Source organism: Bombus impatiens, unplaced genomic scaffold, assembly GCF_000188095.3.
Source record: "Bombus impatiens unplaced genomic scaffold, BIMP_2.2 scf_0102, whole genome shotgun sequence".
In the NCBI taxonomy this organism is placed as follows: Eukaryota; Metazoa; Arthropoda; class Insecta; order Hymenoptera; family Apidae; genus Bombus; species Bombus impatiens.
In genome coordinates, this window is record NT_176521.1 from 3726861 (window position 1) to 3743732 (window position 16872).

At 33.3% G+C, this 16872-nt stretch overlaps 1 protein-coding gene across 7 annotated transcripts in view; it reads left to right on the forward strand.

The window, feature by feature from the left end:
- The window catches only part of LOC100740523 (neurotrimin), a 301483-nt gene that overhangs the window by 281264 nt on the left and 3347 nt on the right, over positions 1 to 16872 (forward strand). For 3 of the 7 annotated variants that reach the window (XM_024364564.2, XM_024364563.2, XM_024364567.1), the window contains 5 exons: positions 2826 to 2963; positions 4071 to 4241; positions 5688 to 5759; positions 6148 to 6216; positions 14736 to 14953. In XM_024364564.2, the coding sequence (XP_024220332.1) occupies positions 2826 to 2963; positions 4071 to 4241; positions 5688 to 5759; positions 6148 to 6216; positions 14736 to 14938 (653 nt within the window). In that variant the 3' untranslated portion in view covers positions 14939 to 14953. Of the gene's footprint in view, positions 1 to 2825; positions 2964 to 4070; positions 4242 to 5687; positions 5760 to 6147; positions 6217 to 7290; positions 7418 to 14735; positions 14954 to 16809; positions 16852 to 16872 lie in introns of those variants that run through there. The other 4 variants (XM_012394845.2, XM_024364566.2, XM_024364569.2 and 1 more) reach the window with 3 other exon arrangements.

The following is a 16872-nucleotide window of genomic DNA, read 5'->3' on the forward strand; positions in this document are numbered from 1 at the left end:
TTGCATAGGGCTGAAAGCAAAAGCACAATTGCAACGAGTCAGGAACGATGGATTGATGAAGCAGGAAGAACGGCAACAGGGTGCATTCTAGTCACAATATCTCGATAAAGAGTGGTTGTACGGGCCAGCGCCGTTGCATTAGGTCGGTTTTCAACGTCTCATTTAGCCAGCGATTTACGAGCATCCACTTGACCCAGATATGCACGATGTACCCAGGTTCGTTTATTCCCTCTCGAGCGTCACGTTCGTCCAGTTTTGGGGTGCGAAACGCGTTTCCGCCCTGTCTTTTCCGACACATTAGTCTCCGTTCTACCGCACGGATAAGTACGAGCGTTAATAATCGCCCGACGAAATTTGAGTTATCGTTTTCTAGCGGAAAGTTTTCAGGAGGGTCGCGAATGCACATGAGACCGTACATAAAAGACAGTTCTAACAGTAAGTCACATTAATTTTCAGTTGTTTTCTCCTACTTTATTCCTTATTTATCATATTTTATATTTTTTAATACCTTTTATCCCTAATAATATTAGTAATATTAGGAATACTAGATTTGAGTATACGTAATAGTTTAATAGTAAGGATATTGGATTCGACATAGATTTATTGAATTTTGATTTTTATTTCGTATTTCTAATTTCGAAAGTTCTCTGTCGTGAAAGTTGTCAACTCGTAGAAGTCTAATTCACCCGCGCAGTAAGTTAAATTATAAACTATACAACTATTAACAACAAACAATTATTAACAAACTATTAACATAAACTATATTATAGTTAAATGTACATAATGAGATTGAGATTGAGATTTTTCATAACTTCAATCGCGACTTACAGATATTTATGATTATATAGTATTGCGAAATTAATGTAACATCATCATATTGTTAACCTAAGGTTTGTAAAAATGGAAGTCTATTATCTAATACGTATAATTTATGGAACATTAGGCTACTATATAATTTCCATTTTCTACTTCGATACAAAATTACAGAAACCTTCGGCAGCTATTATATTTTGCACATTATATCTCCATAAATATCTACAGCTTAAAAATAACATTTTTACACAACGCTAGTATCTTATCTAACTGTTTCCAAACAACAAAAATTTCTGTTCGCTCCTTTAATTCAAAAGTAGTCCTAAAAACTCTTTGAATCCTCGTAATTCACCAATCCGATTAACTTCATCAAAGGAATAAAATTCCAGCGACTTTTTTCAAAGAATTAGATCGATGGCTGTTTGAAAATCTTTGGCGATCAGGTTGATCAGCTAATGGCTGGCCAATATCAGCTCGATAACTCAACAAAAACGTCAAGGGGAAAGAATATAGAGTGGACATGGGACACGATCCACCAATGATATCGTCCCACGGCGTACGCCGCATACGAGGTAGTAAATCGTGATTTACGCTAGTCCGTAAAAGACGGAACTATGTATGACATGATATTGCGGCGGAATATATCTATATCGATCGTTTGGCTGGCGAAGGTTTCCCCTGTTATACCGTATAATAACTAAAAAACTTTCCAGAGGAATGTTTTCGCCTCCGCGAAGGAAAGTCTTGCGTTGGGCGGGATCATGGTGGCTCTGTTTAAGTTTCAAGTGCATGGAAACTTTATAGAGTCCGCGGAAAAATGGAGAAAATTAAAGGGCATAAAGGCGGTGTCTATGAAACTGGTGGCAACCGCGGTGCTCTCAAGGCATTCGTTTTTACCGCATAAAGGGCGGTCGAGTTGAATAAAGGGAAGCCGCGGTCCGTAGAAAAATTTCACTCGCCGACGAGAGCAGTTGAAAATAAGCATCTGTTCTTTAACCGCGGGAGCTGGTAACGCTTTCAGTCCTCTGAGAGGGTTTTATGGAATTTATAGCTGCGAATTATCTTTGACAATGTTGCTCGTTTTTAACCGATTGGTAGGAGAGACAAAATTTGGAGATGATTAAATAGAAGATTGAGCAGGATTGTATTGAACAGGAGAAAGGAATTATTTGTGTTTCTTTCTTTTTTATAGTTTTATTTATTAACTTTTTACAGAAGAGTCAAAGGTTTATGTTTGCGCTAAACAAATAGAAAGTCAATGTTTTATCGAAATTTATAATAAGTTGGTAGATTTGCTAGGATTTATTGAGTTACGAGCGAGAGAGTTCTAATGCACTTGATTACACAGTTCGAATATGTAGTTCCAAATTTCTAGAGTACAAAGCGTAGAAAGTTTGGTTACTGAAATTCAAAGCACTTCTAATTCCGAAAATTGACTCAAGCTATTTCAAATATCTGCTTTTTTGGTTTCATAACAATCCCCGTATTATTCCGATTAGAAATAAATGTCTTCACGAGTAAATAAATACTAAAGGAATGACACAAAACGTTATACTAATTGCTCAGTACAACATTTGATTTCTATCCTCCTTTTTATTCGTCTTGCATAGTATAACACGAAGTAAAAGCAATCTCGTATTTAAAAATGTGTTTATAATCATTATTTCCCTTAATTCATTATTTAGATTGAAAATGTACTTTTTAACTTCAGACAGAACAATGTCTTTCAAATAAGCTGATTTTATTCTTATATTACTTAAATGTAATTATATATTTCTTGTATTATGTATTTCTATAATACAAATATTAATTCTACCTGACTTTATTAGAAAGAAACAAGTATGATTGCAGGTGTTTCTTTATATTACTTGAAAAATATATAGATATATCTCGTTTTTTCTAAGGGCTAGACATAAAAGAGATAAAATAAAGTGTTTCAAAAGCGAAAATATTATTTCAATTAAAGAGAGAAAGAAATTAAATATATCACGTTAATGTTTTTATCGTTACAGTTCCTCCTATGCTTTCGATACCAAACCAGCTGGAAGCGGCATATATTGGACAAGATGTCACGTTGGAATGTCACACCGAAGCTTACCCTACCTCGATTAATTATTGGACGACCGAACGCGGTGACATGATCGTCTCTGGTAATTTTAACTTTAATATAGTAATTATATATGTATATGCCTCAATTGTAGTAATTTGCTAAACAAAAAGGTATTAATTTTATTGAACAAATTTAAGAAGGAAACATTTATTCACGTGGATGTAAATCGAAATATGCTCGATACGATTTTTAAAATAAATTAGAGGTCGTTATTATTAAAATTAAATCTAAAATTAGAAAAATTAGATTATTCATTGATATACATATTTTAAAAATTGACTCAAATGGAATGTTATTCAGATTTTATCGGTGCCTTCGAATTTATTTACGATTTTGTTTAAATTGTAATTGTTGTCTGCCTTATGAGAATTTGCTTGAGATGTCTCGTATGTGCTGTTTTTTATATCACAACGTCTCTCATGCGTAGAAGCCTTAAAAGGAAGTTATGTCGACGACAGAAATATGTTCCCGTAAACTCTTCACAGTAAAGTTGAGGAAATACCTTGCTACGTAACGTTCTTGCAAAAGAACTTTTTATATAGTTTTGTTGATAGCATCATTAATACTTTCTTTTTTATGCTAGGATATCATATTCAGCATATAAGTTCAAGAATAATATAAATATTTCTTTTTATATCAATTGTTACGTTTTTTTTATGGTAAAAAAAATAGTCGAACATTCGCTAGAACCCTAATATTTACGAATAAAAAGTTCATATATCTTGAAATATATGATAATTCAAGAATTTAATCAAAGTACAATTTTTTTCGAAAAATTTGTATTTGCAAAACTGCGATGTGAAAAATGGAATAATACGTATACTAAGAAATACAGAATCAATTAATCCCCACATTTTCTTATTCTATACAAACGATAGAGAAAGAAATTACAAAAATTTTAAATTAAAGATTTAAGAAATTATTGACAATACGTAAAGAACTACAATTTATTCTGGTTTTTCAACTAACTATGTACACACGCGCGTTTGTTGAATCACAGATTCCATAGAACGTTTGAACGTACGTTTCAAACTGAAAGTACTAAAAAATTCACACAAGTTCAGGTCGTTTGATTTACCATGGTATTTGCTCTGTCGCGTACTGCAAACTGTTTCAACGTAGGAAGAATATGGTTTTATTTGCCTAGGCAATTACCATTCTATTGTAGGCGATAAATATGAGGCGGTTTCCACCGACAACGGCTACAACAAGTACATGATGCTGAAGATTAGAAATGTCGGCCCGAGGGACTTTGGTTCATACAAATGCGTGGCGCAAAATTCTCTTGGCGGAACAGACGGTGACATCAAATTGGATGGTGAGCATTTTTCAGAAATTCTATCAGTATTACCTTCCATTTTTGGGAGATATAGATAGACTGAAAGCGTTTCAACCTTTGACCAGAGAACTATGTATAATATGTGGTATCGTAGTATAGAAAATTTAAAAGCACTAGCATTCTTCAATATCGTCTGTACTGCTTTCTTATATAATATAAATTTTCTGATGATAAATAAAGTAGTGTCAAATAACGATTACCCTATTTTTACAAATTAAAAAAGTATTTGATTGTCCTACAATAAAAGTAACATATTTTAATGCATAAAATAAAATTTGCGTTCAAATATTTCATCTATAATAATTGAATAGTGTATTACGTCATCGATATTGCATATAAAAAGTGTGAAAACCAAAATATTCAGAAACGAAAAGAACATTTTTATATATATCATCTTGGAATAATAAAGTACTCGATTGATTCCCAATGGACTTTACGCTAAAACTCTTATCGTTAACAGTCGAAAGCTATCGATCGTTTGACGAGGTCAAGCGTCCTTATCGTTTCAACGTGATTCGTAATTGGCGATTAAATCTACGAAGGATATATTTATCCCGGGAGAATATGCTTTTCCACCTCCTTGGACGAATAAATTGGCTGAAATTAAAAGTTTAACGAGATATATCGTACGGTCGGTTGCTACGAAATGAACACGGTGGAAGTTCACTCTCGAATTTTCCCGCTTTTCCAATATATTTCGTATTTCGTATAGAAGTTAAATTCATTCCTGTACTGTTGAGCACTTGTACGAATTTTTTTCATAAAGGCATGTATATTTAGGCATAGAATATAAACATATAGACATGTAGATTGGATCCCAATAAAAGAGAAACAGATGAAATTATTTTTTTGTTGACAATATTTTCAATACAGATCGTTCTGAAATGTCTTTCTCTCATTTTAAAAGTTCTTGTTTAAAATAACTTTCATAATGTTCGATATAACAGGATTCATTTCCTACATATAAAAATCTGAATATTTCGTTGAAGCAGGAAAATGTACGAAAACATATTTTCAATATCTCATTGTTGTTTTACACACAAATCGTTTATATATATATATAAATTGTCACGTACGCGGAAAATTGCAAATCGATCGGAGATAAATCAGGGAAATATACGAGATAAGGTAGAACTTCAATACTCAGTTGATGCAATTTTCGTAGAATCATTTTTTACTACAATTCTCTATCGTTGCGCTGAGCTTTTGATATACAAGTATTGAAATACGAAGAAAAAAAAATATATTAAACCTTGAAAGAGAATCAGCCAATCTCCATCTTAAACAAGCAAAGAAAAGTTAGAAATTTCTTTTATTGTTTCCTTTTTTTTCTAATACCTAATACCTTTACAAGTCTAAATTCTGCATGTGTGCAAGGAGATATTGTCGTGCACTAATTGAGAAGCAATTTCTTTATTTTCACAGAAATCCCAGCACCATCAACCACGTCTACTACACCACCACCTTACCACGTGACCTCATCAATGAAGAAGAATGGTAACTACCTTGAAATCTAGCAGGTGTTCAGCCTATTTCCTCTACATTTATCTCAATTTTAATCACTCTACAAAAACACCCAAATGTCGTGCATGCCACACGAAAAGTCATGACAACGTAAACCTGTGGCGTTTAAATATTCGCGAAAAAGCGAGGAATTAGGCAGAATACTCGACATTAATTTACAAATAAAATAGCACACACACGCGCGCGCGCGCACACACGCACGCGTACAGAACCTTCTCGATGGCACTTCGCATCCATCCACCCTTCTTGTTTTTTTTCCCCGCTGAAGCAAGGACATTCATTCCCGTGTCTCCCTCCTGCGTCATGACGTCCCCGTCGTAAAACACGCCATGTAAAACCGCCTTTGTGTAATGCATTTTAGGTAGAAACGGTAACAAGAAATTACAACAACGACCTATCGACTACGAGGTCGAGGAATGGCGAAATTCAGGTCAGTAAATATCTATTTTAACGCGGGCCGCGTACCTCAGGCATTTCCCACGACGATACAACTGGCTGGCTGCCTGTTGTACCGCTTCGTTCGAGTAATTAGCGTAATTAAAACCTCGTCAACGGTGCACATTCGAGGTGGAGAGATTCTCCAGTGAATCCACTAAATTGCCAATGTTCGGTGATACCCTTTATCCGTGAACGAATTACTTCACGTTACTTGGTCCCCTTTAACTGGCTGGAATGGATTTCAGAATTACGCTTTCGACGACAGTGATTTCACTGATGGATCTTCTGTAACCCCACGTATCGATCTCCTGCTCTTATGTTTCTGATCTCATTTCTTTTTTGTTCTTCTTTTTCTTACATTTGCAATTTCGCGATCGCATAAACATAATGTTGATCTTACGATTCTGAAGAGATTTTTCGTTGAATTGAGATAACGAACTTTAAGTGAATAATTGGATCAATTCGTATATATATATGAAAAATTAATAAAAGAATACTGAGATATATTATGTGAGTATTTTAGGAATTAAAAATTGCAATTTTTGTTTTATAATAAAGTAGAAAAGATTTAAAACAGGCCTGCTTGCTCCTTGTTAATAATATTTGATTTAATTATTTTCTACGGTACCCTTTTATGATTTCTACCATTATGGACAAGAAGATTATTTAAAAGATACACTGACTCATGAAAGTAACTAAACATTGTACGAACAGAATTTGGATGTTTACTCGTTTAAACATAGGCTTTCTTTATTTTGGTGCGATGAATAGTAGAAATATTAAATTATACATAAAAAAAGAGACTTTCAAAAATTGAACCAAATATTCTTATTTATAGTTAAAAATTCGGGATTTTTTATTAGATAATTGAAAATAGTACGATCTGAAGTTGCACGGACAGATATCCTGATATCAATTAACGTACTATTCTAAGTTATAGGAGATTGCAAGTGTTAGTGGAACTAATTAATTTGTACTCATCAAATATCGATATTTTCTCATACATTCAACTTACATGTTCGTATATCTATTTGCGAGCTGAAATTGTACTGAAAGTCCTTTTCAGACGCGCCAGTTCGAGAGAAACTCCAGGCCCAAAGACATCAACAATAGTTGGCACTACTATGAACTTCTTTTTCAGCGCACAGTAAGTGCTTTCACTTCAGTTCGAGAGTCTTATATCAAGAATCCCTACTTCAGATATTGATCGAATGAAATCGCAAAAAGTATCCAAACTTTTTAATACGATGTTCATTTTATTTTAATTGAATAGAGTAAAGATTCTAACGATTGTTAATCGACTTTTGTTTCAATCTGGAGATTATAAGACTTTATTGATTTTATTTCTATGATAATTTAATTATTAGAATTTATCGATCAGTCCTAAAAAAACGTTCTTCAATTATTATCCTAAAGTATCTGGAAATATACAAGAATATTTTACTTTCAGATAAAACATTGCACACTTACAATTTCATATTTAATAATTAATTATTTTAATATCTCTTTTATTCAATTCTTTTTTAATTTAATTCTTTAATATTTAATTTTATAATATTATATTTTTTAAATTTCCACATTATAGCACGAATATTTATTTAGAAATGTATTTATTCATAAATTGAAATTTTTTATTAAAACAATTGCACATACAAATTACAACTTACTGGTTTAATTTATATTCAAATTGTTGAGATGTAAGAAAGGAATGTAAGGAAATATGAATTTTATAATTGATCAAAAAACTTCGTCTGATTACTGTGTGACACGAGGTATAGAACGAATTCCATTTAAAATGGGGCTTGGTAGTTAAGTCGGAAGACAAATTTTCTCCACGGTTTTATTTTCTTACGGCTGCTGGTCTGATTCCAGTCGGTGCCGTTTAAAGTATCGCATAGCTTATGAATATTGAACGTTGTAATATCTTATGAATACGCATGAGAAGACCAATCCAGCGAGTTTAACTAGCGTTAAATTTCGAATATCGATTAAAAGTCTAAATATTCCGCGAAGAAATAATGCATTAATGTAAAATTACGTGCGTACTAAGTATGACCAATGAAGAGAGAACTTTTATTCGCTTCTTTCGAATAATTATGCTGTATGTAATAAGCTGAGCGATTGGAAATAAGTGGAAAGGTTGAAGTTCAAATAAAATATAATTAAAAATGATCTAACACGTGATTTAACTAAAAAAGATAGTCAAATATTAACATCAGAAAATAAATAGGATGCTATCACGTGAATTTTTTGTACACAACATTTTCTTCGAGAATGGTCATGAAAAGTTTGATATCCCAAATACTAGTTTTATAATATAAATTTTATATGTATTTCAAAAATTGTAACTTTATGTCCATCCTATGCGACCTTCAGTGAAAACGTCGCAAATTTTCTCCTTTGTTATCGATAATTTAACACAAGTAAAATAATAATAAAGTACTTAAATAACAATAGGTGTAGAATTTGAAATAGAAAATTTTGTGCGATTGATCGCTTCCTTGACATTTTACATTAATTGTCACATTTCGTATAAAAGCAGTAGGTGTCTCAATACTCATGAACATCGCGGGGGTGGTAGATAAAACGTCTTGCCGAGGGCACTTTCGTTTCGTATGCCAATAAATTGGCAGCAACTGGCACCGACGTTAAACTTTTCGAACTCAGTTTCAATGACTTTGCTGAAAGATTCTGAGAAGCGCCGAGGCGGGAGACTCCCCTTTCTCAAAGTTTACTTTCAATTAATGAAAAACGAGTTTCGTTGACCCGCGGCCGTCGACTGGTTTCGCTTGGTGAAACGCAGAAACGGGCAACGTTGAATTTCTCCCATTTCTTTCTCCGTCTTTCTATCCTTCTCTTTATTTTTCCTCCCGCCAACTCTCTTTGTTAGCCTCTTTCTCGCCTTCATTTGTTAAATCGATCGACATCCGTCGCACGTGCAGGAAGTCGAGGGCGGCCAACCAGTGGCTGCCGATGAATTGATTCTTATACTGTACAAACTTTTATGATCTGTATTCTTCGAGGCGTCGATCGACACGCCAGCCAATTCTCTCCTCGATTCCAAAGAAGCTTATCCTAATGTCGTGACGTGACGGAGGAAAGTTTGGACGAACGTGTATCGATCCGCTGTTCCTTCTTGATTGGAGCTCGCTTCGATCCCAAACCAATTTCACAGAAAAGAAGAACGTAATTATTTCGTGTTAAATTAATCTAATGATTTGTACGGTCGATGATCGATTAGTTTTATGATTGCGATTTTGTTAATTCAAACGATAAATATTATCTAATGTTAGAATTATCAACGATTAAAGTGTAGAACTTATTGCAAAGAAACTGAAGCGAACTTACAATGGCCCACGAAAGTATTTGAACTATTCTATTCTAATTTTTAAACTAAAATATCTGCATACAGAATACATTTTTTATTATGAGATAGTCTCTACGAGGGTTTTGTAAAAGAAAAAAATGTTGGTACCATCATTCACATGATAAGTTTACTATTCCAAAATTTTAATGAAAATTTGATCACCTGGTATTAAGATAATACGTTTCCTACAAAAGCTTCATAGTAAACGTCATAATGAAAAAAATTGTTCTTTTTTTCTCATATTCACTTCGAATTCAAATCAATTGCTTTTTGGTTCGACAAAAGCGATAAAACACAATTCTCAAAGGATCGAATTCACCGCAAATTTACCAAATAATTGCTACAGTTCCCGGCAATTATTACCATGTTAGTTCCAGCTATTCCAGTTAAAGTTCCTTTAAGTTAATTGGCTGTCGCGTGATGGCCACAATCGATGGGATTCTGTCACGAAATCGGAGCGAACGAAAAGAAGCGAAGGAAATCGTGTGGTCGAGGACCGGTAAAGACGTTGTTAAAGTGTTGGAAAATGGTTCGTCTGTCGCTGTCCGTGCGGAAAGTCACGCGCGCAGTGTGGAATTTACTCGTAGGTGGGAATAACTTTTTTCCAGACGGACGTGCGATTTCGACGTCCATTTCTGAAGACCGAGCCAAAGCGAACGAGGAACTACTCCAGAGGAATTCGCGACGATTGTTTCCCGATCGGTTTTCAAATAAGAAAACTTGTTCGTTCCGAGCCTCGCCCCCATACGTGTGTTTTACTTCGTTTCTCTAATAACGACGATAAAGCATTTTTGCTAGATATTGATTCGTAGAGAGTTCTCACTCAACCGAAACCTATATCATGAGAAATTTGCGGTCGGAAAAATATCGAAAGAATATCGAAAGCACAAAGGTATTCAAACACTTACCATATAAAACTTTTATGTTATATGTATTACATAAAACATTTCGAAATTTCATTGTCATCGTAATGAGATATGACTATGTCATGATCATACTAGTCGAACTTGAAACTTCAACAAGATACTCGCTACAAACATATGTTTAGTAAAGATTTGGTATACAGCACGAATAACCATTTTAAACAGTTTAATAAGAGTTAAATATGATCCAATTGAATATTCAGTTTTATGAATGTAATAAACAATTCACTGTTTAAATACGTTTGTGCTCCCTACAAAATATATACTTGCATCGAATATTTTATAGCTTTTATGTATATTCTTAAATTTGTTTCATTACAGTAATTCAAAGTGTCTCGTATAATACACAGAATGTATTCGTAAAAGGTGTTTAGAAGCGTTCAATTGCTTTCGTGGGCCTGTGCATCAGATTATCACAAAAAGGACAAAATACATACACAAAACAAGAGATTAAATCGTTTCATACTAGAGGATGTTCGACACAGATATACGTGGTTGACTACATATCAAACAGCTTGGTTTCCATTCGTGCGATACCTGTATGCAGGTCGAGGTTGCTGCCGGGTTAACAGGAGTAAACGTACATATGTATCGACTTCTTCCCGGTTGATATTCATGTATTCATAGCCGGCAACATTACCGGATTTGTATTAGCGCCACAGGTGGCGGTGTTGATCCAACATGGACCTGGTTCGTAAAACTTAGAACAACCGGCCAATCCAATCGAGAGGCGAAATTGAACGAGAGAGAGAGACTGTGCCAAAAAAGAATCGAACTCGACGATAAACTACGTATTTATTGCGACGCAACCCGCCTTCTATGATACCCAAGGGAATAATTTAATAAATTGTTTTCCCAGCCCGCCATATCGCGATCCATCAAATTCCACAGAATTCTGTAATTCGACGGCAGACTCGATTCCAAAATGGCAGCCATCTTCTCTGACTGATTGCCTCAGCCATTCATTCTCGATTTTAATGTTTCCTATTCGCAGCGGCTATAAAAAAAATATTTGCACACTGCATTTATTTTTTCAACTAACATTAAAATAATAAAAATAAATGGTATGGTACTAAAGTAATCAAATAACAAGTATCATCCTATGATTTATTATTTAAGCTAATATACTAATTATTTACACGGTAATTATTTAGGCCCAAGTTGATATATTAAATTTCGTATTATTTGAGTGTAAAAATCTGATACTGTGAAAATAAGACGCGTGTAGTGAATACTTTTCGTAGCCACTGTGGATTAAAATTTTTAGTGATATTAGTTAGAGTGAATTCGATGGAAAGAATATTTTAGAACAAGTAACGTTTTAAGCGGTATTAAACACTCGATCTGAATCTCAAACTCGATCTTAATCGCGGTTTGGTTTCTGCGGAACTATGAATAGTCATTTTGGTGTTGTGGTAAGTGTTCCGGCGAAGTTCGTGGTTCTGTGGTTTCAGGGTAAATTTGGAAACGACGCTTTAGATGCAGGTTTTAGCATTTTAAGCGATAAGTTTGATCGATGTGAATGAATTAAGTTGGATCGAATTTTTGAATTAGTTAATTGATATTTTTCTGCAGTAATGGATTTTGAAGAAACATTTTTATATTTTATAAGTAGAATATAATTTATGCGAGATAATCAAAAAGAGATTAATTTTGATTATATTTATAATTCACTATTTATACAAACGTTCGAATTACCTTATCAATGATTTGGTAATATGAAAAATATTTTGAAGTGATTTCACCAGGTTAGAAAGTATGTACGTTTAGTCTTTGTTAATATTTGCATAGTTTCCTGTGAATGATATTTTTATTAAGGAAGAAAAGCTTGACGATATCTGGACTATGTCAACAACACAAATACCCAACATTGGGAGTTCGAAGAAATGCGAAAGATTTGAACTATTTTCTCTGTTTCAGGAAAACGCTCAGTTAATTAAAATATTGCAAAGGCTAGAAATGTTTATGAAATCCAAGCACAACTTGAATAAAACGTAAAATTTATAGAACGTCCAAAATGATCACTATAAAGAAACATTTCCCTATATATTATAAAAGATAAAAATATAAAAATACCATACAAAAAGTTTACATTAAAGAAGATTAAATAAGAAACACTCATATTTTTTCGCAAAACCAAATTTTCATAAATTTTTCTTTTACGTTATAAGCTAGAGAATATGGATTTATTTGCATTTCGTTATCTCTTCAGTTCCATTTACTACAGTCATACATAGACAAATACAGTAGAGTCGATTATCCGATGTGATGTGGACCGAAGCTGTCTCAGATAGTCGAAAACTCGGATAATACGGTTCGTGGATGTTAATAAATTGTGCATTAAAACAGTAAAAAACATTTTGATAATGTAATATTAATTTAATTAACTATTTAATTGATTGAAAGTTTCATTAACCGTTCTAACAATACCTGACTATTCACGCTTCCATAATCTTTATGTTAAACTTTTAAAGAAAATGAAGTCATGATAAAATTCAAAATATCTCGGATAATACGGAACTTTTGGTTAAACTGGACTTGGATAACCAAAGCCCACTGTACATATATAAATATCTATAATTTATATATAATAATAATTTGTTTATTTTATAATTTACTAATTTCTTCGTTCCATGATATTTATTGGAAGAATATTAAGACATACTATATATATATTCACACATACACAGTATTGTCTGATCGATCTATTGCTTACATACGTCACTGAATCAGTCCAATTTAACAGCCGCTGGATGATATCTAATGGAGTATAAATTTATTTAGCCTTCCGCTGGTGAGCCTTTTATCTCATTAAAAAGGGATTTGCACAGACCAAATATCCTAGAGATTCCGAGAATTTGGTCGAATTTAATTCCGAGATGCGGAAGAGCGTCGAGCTCCCGCCCACCCTTCGTATTATCCGCGGCAACTCCTTGTATTTATCTTCTCTATCCGACTATTCTCATACTCGCACATATATTTCACTCGTTGTTGAAATATCGACCGTTCTATAGGACAATTCTCACGTATCCGCAAACATCCACCACCATATTCATTCTATCTTTCCAACGCTGGAAGGACAAGTATGTAATTTGCGAAGCTGTCTATAAATTTCGCCGTTTTTAATATGTGCAACATTTCGTGCTCAAACAATGAATGTTAAGATCTTTGCACTAAGTTTTTCAGTCGACTATTTATTCTACATAATACCTTTATCTCGTATTCTTTTAAATTTTAATAATGTTATCCTGTAACCTAATAACGAGACGAGAAACGAATATATATGTCAGACAACATCTTCGTTTGTACTCTAAACTTTAATAATTTCATTTCATATTTTTGTATGTTGAAAATTTTTGCAAGTAGAAAAGGTATGTGTGTGTGTCAGACGTCCCTCTTTAACAGAAAATAAGTATACACACACGTTGATTTATAATTCACACTTGCAAAGATCGTCTTTGGATGTAAAAAGAGCACGCTAAACGTTTCTTTCAGCAAGAAAAATTAAAATTTTGTGCCTTTACTATATTTTTTTGTCAATTTTGATGAAACTAACAATGGTCTTATCATAATAATGGTCATCTTATGGTACCAAAACTAACAGTGTAAATTATCCATAATTACATTTTATTCTCGAAGAATTGATTTTAAGTTTCGTGTTGTTCAAGCATTTTTCATTTCATTCAATGGCTATTATAGCTTCTAAATTTTGAGATGCTTATTTTTTTAACATTCTATAGTTAACACACAAAGCTAGTATTCAATTGCGAGCTTTTTGGATTGTTTTAAATCACCGACGTTTAAATATACGCAGCCGGTTCGTTGAATTCGAAAACAATTTTGCATACTGGAAATCGGGAGTTTCTATTGATCGAAAGTAATCTGGAACGTCCTAAAAAGTTTATTCAGTAGCAAAACGGTAATTTATTCTCACAACAGGAAATCTGTAAATAGTGATTCGTGACAATCTTGCTATTCAAACTAAACGGAAAATTTTCCTCGTTTATTGATTCTAATAGAATCTAGTAATACTTACGAAAAGTAACCCATTATTCCCTAGATTTTTGACTCTTTTCGATCATGCAATTCCATTTGAATAATTAGCTTATTGAGCGTTTATAATTCATTCAATTCATTTAAATTTTCATGTTTATTCATTTAAAATTTCTTATTTTGAAATATTCTTTTGTCACAATTCTTACATGTTCTCTTGCATTTTAGAAAACTTAATGATTATACGCAGGGAAATATTTTTTCATTTGAGAGAAACTATTCAGGCTAGAAAGAGATACACATCGTACCCTCGTAAGTATTCGCGAACACACAATATACACAGCATCTTTGGCGTTGTTTCATTTCATCAACGAGACCACTTCTCGCTTTTTCTTCATGTCAATGTAAATTTTCTACCATTCTATGTTTAAAAGAATTTTTAATTATATCGTGACCACCTTTAGAATTTTGTTAAGTTTACCATATAGACAGAAATTGCAAGAGTCGTTTTTAATGCCTTCTTTAAATTTTAAGAGTTCTTTTCCATCTTAAGTATAGAATGAATATCAGAGCTTATTAACATAATGGATAATCGTTAATCTCTCTAAAGATCTTATAATATCCATATATATTTTCAAACTTTAACAGTATAATTATGATAATCGAATCTCGCAACAGTGTCGATAAAATTTCAAAACATTTCATATAACTCACAAAATACATTCACAAAAGATGAATACTTTCGCGAGTCGGTGTACTTTGTATTGCTCAATAATAATTGCATTTTATTTGCTAAATAATCGACTCTAAGGACTTCGTGCAATACAGCACAATGGAATAGGCGAAAACTAGCTTCTCTTGCTTTTTCAAGCTCACGATGCTACTTTTCTTCCTATGTATGTAGCGCTTGCATTTACTGTTTCGTAAGAGGATGGCATTTTGCAAACTGATTGTTCCCAAGACTATTCAGATTCGGACTTACAGGGTACGAATTGGTTTCCCGCGTTCGTTCTCTATGAAATTCGAATCACCGTCGTATTGTCCGACCGAAATCCTTTCAGAATGCTATCAACATTGATCGCACGATCACCATCCAAACGTTCGATTACCCAGCAGGTGCATTATAATCGAACACTCTATTATTCGCGCAACATGTTCTCGCGGGCACGGGATGTTTTGTTGCATTCTCATTTCCACATATTCACTACGTGCTTCTGTTATCCCCTCTCAAGTACCATTCTTGTTGGCTAGGAATCCAGAGTTGATTCTAGAAAATAACAATTTAATACATTATGGAGAAAATACAAACCGCGCCTGTGTTTACGCGAACGAACAAAATTGTCGCGTTTCAGATGCTATTATGTAATATTTGGAGACCAGGAGAACTGAGCTGTTGTCAATTAATTCCTCGAATATCGTATCCTTGAATATTGTTGTTAAGTTGGCCTAGAGACTTTTTAATAATCTAAAATTATTATACGAAATTATATGTTATATATTGATTATGAAATTAACAAAATTGTTTCACGAGATCGAACGATATATCGTAAGAGGCCTTTATATTAAATCCCACTAAACTCAGTTCATAATTGTTACTGCAAATAAAAATGTTAAGTCCTGTGTTATAGGTGTTATAGACTAAATAGAGAAATAAAACTTTCAATAATCCATTCGGTTGATTTACGAATAAGAATTTTATTATCTATATGCTCATCACAATATTTAAAATTTTGGTAGCTAGACCATTAAGAGTTGTTAAACAGGACAAATGTTTTACAATTTGCGTTGCAAATTGAATATTTTCGTTGTTATGGGTATTTGGGTATCAATGGTTGGTTAAAACGATACAAGTAGTATACGACACGTATGGTCAGACAAGCCACAGAGTCGAACGTGCAATTCACACCAAATGATTCTATTGAAGCAACTGTAATTTAGAAGTAATCTTACAGTCAACAAATACTTACTGTATCTAAAAACCCATATCTATTTAAGATTATTCTCAAACAGATAAAATTTCGTGTGCACTAATTAAAACTTGAAGCGCTGTACTCGTAGAGATCGAAAATCTAATCGCTGACAAAAAAATGTATTTTTCTACACTGTCATAAGAACATACTCATTCATATCCTAAAAATATAAAAATTCATATGCACTGAACTTCGATTCTTCAAATCTGAAATCGCTGCAATAAACAATTCATTCAAATTCATTCAAAAGCTAATAGAAATGAGAAATAAAAATAGAAATAAAATTTCGATCGTTGGAAGATTCGTGCAGAAGAAGATTTGTTTGATTACAGATTACGACAGAGATTACAATCCGCCATCGATGAGGCCGCCAGGCGAGCTTCCGGTCGACGCCC